Source organism: Camelina sativa, chromosome 15 (assembly GCF_000633955.1).
Source record: "Camelina sativa cultivar DH55 chromosome 15, Cs, whole genome shotgun sequence".
Lineage (NCBI taxonomy): Eukaryota > Viridiplantae > Streptophyta > Magnoliopsida > Brassicales > Brassicaceae > Camelina > Camelina sativa.
The window spans coordinates 8,467,107-8,474,405 of record NC_025699.1 but is presented as its reverse complement, the minus strand read 5'-3'; the positions used below and the strand labels follow the sequence as shown (position 1 = coordinate 8,474,405).

Here is a 7,299-nt window from a genome sequence, read left to right as displayed (position 1 = left end):
GGGAAAATGATCCTTCTTTCAGATTGATCTTCCTCCAAATTGATTTCATCTCCTTCCCAATCTGTTACCTGAGAAGATAGAGACTCGTTCTCTCAATAAACTTTAAAAAGAGATCATGATCATTAGACTTAGGGCTTTGTTAGATTCCTAGGCAAGCTCTATCTTGTTATTTGCCGATTTTTAAGAACTCTTTATTGATGAAATGATATGGTAACAAGAATGGCTTCGAGACACAGTGTATAAAGATTTCACCAACCTTTCCTCCGGCTTCATGAACACATATCATCCCAACAGCATGATCCCAAGACTACATGTTTTCAAGACAATCTCTTAAGAGAAAGAGAGATAAATAATACTCGATACAACAACATAAGAAAGAGATTTTGCTGTGCGTAGATCCGGATCAAACAATCTGAGTACCTTTATTGTTCGCTGAGTTTTGGTTCGGAGAAGGAAAAGCGATGCTCTGCCTGAAGCTACCACCATATACTTGCCCAAACTGTACACACAAATAGGGAAAGTTAACTGAGTGGGAAATGTTAAAAATTTGCATACAAGCAACTCATAGATAGTTTCAGCTCTAAAGAGGTAAAATTGTTCATTACTATTTTTTTTTGTATGAAGAACTTTAATGTGTGTTTTAGTAGATAGAAAATTAGTAGATACCTTCCACAACATGTGGGCACCAAAATGATATCTTCATGCTGTAAGTCATATGAAGCTATATTTGCAGCGAAGAAACCAGAGAGAGGAATTGATTCCCAGGTTTGGCTTTCTTGTATACAATACCTTGCTTTGTTCACTAAATCACAGGAATCAACAAAACACCTTGTCCAATCACCGCTTACTTTGCCAGAGATATTTTGTAACCCCTTGGTCCACGTTCCACAGCCAATATGCGAGATCATTAGAGTTCCGGTGGATTGATCTGATAAATCTCCTGGCCAGTTTGGACATCCCATAACTCCTAGCACAATTTCATTATCTACAACAAGGGCCAATCCTACCTGAGATTTATGCATATAAAATTTATGACGAAGAAGAGATATCAGAAACAGAACAAAACAACATGAAACCTCATATCCAACTCATATATATGCATAAGAGAAATATATATCTTGTTCATTGCTCAGCCGTGCTTTTGCAAAAAGAAAGTAAGTAAAGCTAAGCAAGAAAGTTTTTTGAGGATATATCAAATTATCAATCCCAAAAGATGGTTTCTGTAACTCTCACACGGAACTTTTTTAAGACTCTGAAAGGAAATGAAAAGCACAGAGGTATGTCATACGAGAGATACCACATATAAAGCTTCATCTCCTTTAAGAAACCCCCTTGTGCCATCAATTGGATCCAAAGCCTACAGAAAATCAATGGAAGTGAGTTGCAGACAGTATGGAAAATTATCGTATCATCTAGGCACAAAAGATATATGTGCATCATTTTCCATTCTTCGACTTCGCAAAGACACATAAATCGAGTATTACACATTTCTTAGTTCAAGTCTAACATTCCAAGATTTACAAACTTCAAAATGACAATCAACTGTGGATGGTAAATATCTAATCTACTGAGATTACCTTTGACAAAAAAAGCTAATGGCGGAAGATGATATGGTCTTATCTTTTGAAGATATTATGTAAGACCACAACATATGAAACTTAGAGAAACCTTCAAACTATGCTACGTATAACATACCCAATAAGTAGCTGGTTTGTTGCAAAACGCATAGGCATCTTTGCCACCTCTGTCAATTGCTTCTAGTACATCAGCATCAGACAAATCACTGTCTCCAATGCTTGTTTTTGATTTGACTTCACTTACCACAGAGCTTACGAGGTTATTAGCATCAATAGACGGTTTGACGACGTCGGCTGCTCATTCTTGCTCACAGACTCAGTTTGTGACGATGCCGGCTGCTCCGGTTTAGCTGCAGGGGGTTCCGGTTTAGGTTTCGGTTTAGTCTTCCCAGCACGGCCAGGTGCGAATCTACGGGTTTTAGCAACCTCCTTTGGCTTGGGTTCATCATCAAAGTCCATATTTTTTAGCTTTTTGCTTCCTGTGAAAATTGCAATTAAGGGTTTTAATTCATCAAACGAAACAAAGACTGATCAAACCCAATACGTAATCATAACAAAGATTCAAACTTTGTCTAAATCACTATTTTAAAAACCAATACTTTCAGAAATCTTAATCGATAAATCTTGAACTGTTACGAACTGAGATAGAAACGAAAAGTGTGCACAAGAAAGAAAGAAGGTAAAAACCTGTAAATCAAGAACAGAACAGAAGAGAAGATATAGTCACACTCCTCCGGTCAAAAGAGAAACGTCGGCGAAGAAAGTGAAAGACTGAAAAAAAAAAATTGAAACCTTTAAGGTTGAAATCTCTCCTCTGATTGACATCTCCCAAAGAAAAGAGAGAGAGGAAACCCTAAAAGAAAAAAAATTGAAACTTTATTTGGTGGAGAAGTGAAGCTTCTTTTCTTGCATCCGGGAATTTATCAGAGTAAAGGAGGATTTGACAAAAAATCAAACAAACATCGATTCAAAAAGAAACAAAAACAGGGAAACAAGAGCAAGAGCATAAGATCTCAAGTTTTTTTTTAAAACAAATTTAATTATAAATGACATAAATCGTAATAAAACACACAATTCAGATATAAAAGTAATTTGCAAACTTTTATGTGTTATTCTAGTAAAACAGAAATCTCAACGTGTTAGTCTAGTAATAAACCTACTTTTATGCAATATTCTAGGTAATTTCCCAATTAAAACATATGCATAGTCTTTGTTACCATAAAGTTTATAATTTGATCCATATTATCTGGACAGAGATATATGAATTCCTTGTTCAGCAGCTTTGTCGATCCATATATTCATTCATTTACTTGTTCTTTTTTATTTTTAGTTTAAATAATTTTGTTGTTATTGAAAAAAATTATTTACACAATTGCTCCAAGAAGATAGACTAATTATTGGCCACGAAACGATTGAGGGCCCATAAGTTGATCGTTGAATCAGTGTTGTCTGTTTTGAACTGTTGTCGCATCTTTTATGCAAAAATTTAAAATTGGGCTTTTGTCTTGTATGAACTTCGTGCCATTTCAAGCAAAGAGTGCAAGCTTTCAAGCACATTTGCTTCTCTTTTTTTGTTTTTTGTTTTAATAATTAAAATTAAACAGTTGACGCCTTGACGGTTAACCTTTTTGGTAACCGGTTTGCGCTAAGTCCTGTTGTGTGATGAATATTGCAAAAACGTTTCAGTAGGTTTAATTTAATATTTGATACTATGCTTTAAACCATCTAAGTTTGTTACGGATTGTATAATAATTTTGTCATTTAACATTTGATAATTATAATATAGATCAATCTATTTTGTCACACACGCTTCTAACTACTCCTTCATTCCCGGTTAACACTTTGTAAGACGACAATTTTACAAACGCAGAAGAGAAGGCGTTGAAGAAACGGTCTTGATCAGCCACAAACGCTTCAGCAAACGGACGTGTGCGTGGGTCAGCTCCAATCTCCGAATCAATCCTGAGATTGCCACGTCCCGCGATGGCTTCATCGTAGTAAGCTGTATCAAACACCACCGCAGTTTGATCGTTGGGAACAAATGTGGCTTCCGCGGCTTGTGAGGTTGGAGAAAGCTCTGGACAAGCAACACGAAGAAACGTTTGGAAACGTGGATCCATGTTCTCGCTCGTCGCGTTTGCGTTATCACCGAAACGTGATAGTACGTTGTTGCAGTGTGTCACTCCTATTGTATGTGAACCTATACGAGAGAGCAAGTCTTATTATATGAATTTTGTATGCACATAAAAATAAAAAAAATTAAGAATATACCCATGATGGCCACGGACTCTTCGACGGTCATGCCTCTGCTGGCAAAGAGACTTAAGGTGGTGTCCACGTCAGCAGTGGAAGGAGGGAGCTCAGAGTCTGCCACGTGTTTGCTGTAAGTGGAGAGAGAGTCTTTTCTTCCTAGTGGCACTGCGATGAGTGGGCCTCCCGAGAGAGCCACGGCTTCTCTGGCGGCGAGGATGATTACATCAGAGCATGAGACTTGCTTGGGACACTCCGTCTCTAGTGAGGTTTTGATTGAGCCAATAAGGTCTCTCTTTCTAATTCCGAAGTTCTTGACTGAATCAATCTCCGTGAACTGTTGGTCCCCGCTTGGCTCGAGTAGGATCGATGCGTCACAGCCCTATATAAGCCACATGTTTTTGTTCCCCACAATTAATGATGATGGATGAATTGAAATAAATACGAAGAACAATGATCTATTCGAGTTTTTCTCCATCTCTTGCAAATATTTTAGATACGAAAAATTGTGACTTTTTTCAACAACTTTTAATTTTTCTATTAATTAAGAAAATATAAAAAAATTGTGACTTATATAATAGAAAACACTGGATTTTCATGCATGTACATTATTTTTCGTAAAATTATTCCTAAATTGTATCAATTCCGAGTCTCAGACTGACGTATGTATCCAAATCCGATAAATGAAAATAGTTTTTGCTTTTATTTTGTTGGTAACACACAAGCTTTTTTACTCACGACACTATGTCGTCGTAAGTGATCACGATGCGCACTGATATGGAAAAATACGTCATTCTTCCTACATATAGTCCACACACTGGACCGTGACATGTTTAACTAATTAAAGTGGTCGTCTACTCGTCTTAGCAAATTTTTCGTGTACTGTTGTCTTCTAAATTTATTTATTTATTTTCTAAATTTATCGATCACATGCATTATATATATTACATAGTTAGCAAAAGCATATATATGTGTGTTTGGCTTGTATATTAATATATAAACAAATTAAAAGAAAAATAAAACGAAAGCTCAGATACGTGTTAGAAAAAAATCATTATAAACTAGATATCATGTACGAACGTCCACTTTTGGCAATTTTTAAGTCTGAAATGATCATATTAAACATAATTAATAACGATCAGATTCATGACATGCTGATATGTTTATTCACGTAAAATATATAAATCCGAATCCTTGACATAATTGAGAAAACACTTGTTAAACCAAACCCTATGTATCAAAATTTTTTTTTTCTTTTGGTTTTTTTGTTAAAGCAGAACCTTTTTTTTGGTCAACGTTAAAGCAGAACCCATTAAGTTGAAAACATATTTTTTTTTTTTCAGTAAGTTGAAAACATATATTGAGAAATTTTCGTAGAACGAGAAAGAGAGAATGATTTAGCTAGAGATAGAGAACCTGAACTTGGCAGTCATGAAACATAAGCCTTAGCAAGGCTGCAGGAGAAGTAGGATCAAGAATAAACATTGACGAAAGTGAAGATCTCACGATCTCTTCGACTCTGGGACAAGTCTTCTCGTAGTAACTATAAGATAACGCCCCTTCGTAATTAGTCTCCATTTGATCACCATTAATACAGGTACATAACAAGCTCATGATGACAAGAACACATGATGCAGCTGCAGCTTCTGCAACTTTGCTCTTTGGTTTCATCACCTTTTTTTTGGGGGGGTACAGAATTCGAGGTAATTAATATCGATAGCTAATGAGAAGATGACTTGTTATTTTCACTTGGAAGTGTATGTATAAATAGGAAGTTGAAGAAAGCAAGTGTCCGTGATATTAATAATATTTTGGTAGATCAATTTAAAAAGAAAGTGACTGAGGAACGTGATTTATCATTTTTTTTGCTGAAGTGTAACGCCCGAAAATTGGCAGTATTGATTAAAGTTAATAATATTTTCCGGTTAAGTCTGGGTAAAAGTTTCAAAACCGAATATATCAATATTAATGTGATGTTAAATAAAGTATATATATATATATACATTTTTTTTTTGATTGTATAGAAATAGTTCGTAAGCCAACCACATCGCATTTTTTCGTGATTTTTGTTTGGTTTTGGTGGTACCTGACTATCTGGGAATTGAAATCACGCATTTGCTTTACAGAAAGTAGAGCGAACCAAAAGAAGATAAAAAGTAGCGAACCGGTTTGATTCAATAAATGGTTATAGGTAACAGTTGATTGAGACAAGACATAGAAATGGGTAAAAAGAACATGTATGAATAATGTGAACTGTTAGGTAAATTTTCACGTAATTATAAGCGTTTATAGTATCTTTTAATCCACTATAGTCTATAACTCTATATACACACATGTAAGGTTAGTAGAAAAAGTCGAGTAGATTAGGGTTAGTAGTAAACGACGAGCTAGTAGATTCTAGAGACACCCAAGACAGATGGTAATATGGTGGAACTCGTTAATATGAATTTGCGGTGAAATTAATGTCCATATTAGCTGTTTTCCTAAAGTAGGATCAACACTGTGACTTCACTATATCCCCCTTCGTCATATATCCTTAAACTCTTCTAGTATTACTTTTTTCTTCTCTGTAATTATCTCGCAAAACATTGGTTATTAATACAAATTAGGTCCACAAGTGTATGAGAGTATTCATTAATAGTAGTTGTGGTGATTTAGAAAACGTAAATGCTTCTGTGAAACTCTATCTATATATGACACTGTAATTAACTATCTACTGAGAAAGAAATTACTTCAATTTAATTTATTGTCGACTAGAGTCATGTAGTAAACTTTCACAAGTAGCATCAAAGCTATAGATTCCTTATCCTATGTCCCCGCTTCCCATTCCTCATCAAGTTTGAGGTTTCTGGATTCGTCGAGGACAAAAAAATATATCCTATAGATACGAGATGAGGCATTTTATATCACAGCTATATGCCTATACAAATACATATATTTTGCCACTTTAAAATATTGCATCATACGTTGGAATCCACTAATACGTACATCGGGTGTGAACCATGCAGTACATTTTAAGATTATTGATTAATCGAACACATTTGCAAAAGATCAGACTCCTTAATTCAAGACGTACGGAACGCTAGATACTACGTTGGCTTTTTCGGACTATTCCTTTTATTTATTTAAAAATGATTTTCCATATGTACCAAAGTCTCATAAAAAGTCGGCAGAACTCATTTTCTATGTCATTTTTTTTTTACCATTAATCTATATATAATAGCAAACCCACTTTTTTGTGTCAACTTTTAATCCAACGGATGAAATTAGTTACAGTTTTAATCCAACAGTTTAAAATTATTAATCGTGTCTTTTCGTTGCACTCCCATCTTTGAAAAGTCACACATCTTAGTCTTTGCATCTCTTTGTTGTACCTCTTGGTTTCAAAAATCACATCCATTATTTTTTACACCTTTTAAATCACACCTCTTAGTCTTTGCATCTCTTTGTTGTACCTCCTGGTTTCAAAAAT

General features: G+C 35.0%; 2 protein-coding genes across 2 annotated transcripts; both read right to left on the bottom strand.

Annotated features, from left to right (window-relative positions):
• On the bottom strand, window positions 6-2,036 carry LOC104748245 (putative PAP-specific phosphatase, mitochondrial; the record flags this gene model as incomplete). The annotated part of the gene is made up of 7 exons (XM_010469918.1): window positions 1,973-2,036; window positions 1,696-1,871; window positions 1,298-1,357; window positions 667-1,007; window positions 421-499; window positions 257-307; window positions 6-68 (listed from the first exon to the last, which is right to left on the bottom strand). Coding segments are annotated over exons 1-7 (834 nt in total), but the record flags the coding sequence as incomplete, so codon positions are not given.
• On the bottom strand, window positions 3,319-5,572 carry LOC104746049 (peroxidase 29-like). The gene is made up of 3 exons (XM_010467434.2): window positions 5,244-5,572; window positions 3,849-4,209; window positions 3,319-3,777 (listed from the first exon to the last, which is right to left on the bottom strand). Exons 1-3 carry the CDS (start codon window positions 5,496-5,498, stop codon window positions 3,365-3,367), a joined length of 1,029 nt encoding a protein of 342 aa, XP_010465736.1. The 5' UTR covers window positions 5,499-5,572; the 3' UTR covers window positions 3,319-3,364.

Excerpts from the sequence above, each read along its gene's own strand:
- LOC104746049 (XM_010467434.2), bottom strand. The coding sequence starts at position 5,498 with ATGAAACCAAAGAGCAAAGTTGCAGAAGCTGCAGCTGCATCATGTGTT. Across the intron at positions 4,210-5,243 it reads TTCATGACTGCCAAGTTCAG|GGCTGTGACGCATCGATCCT; the intron begins GTTCTCTATCTC and ends TGGCTTATATAG. Across the intron at positions 3,778-3,848 it reads AGAGTCCGTGGCCATCATGG|GTTCACATACAATAGGAGTG; the intron begins GTATATTCTTAA and ends TCTCTCGTATAG.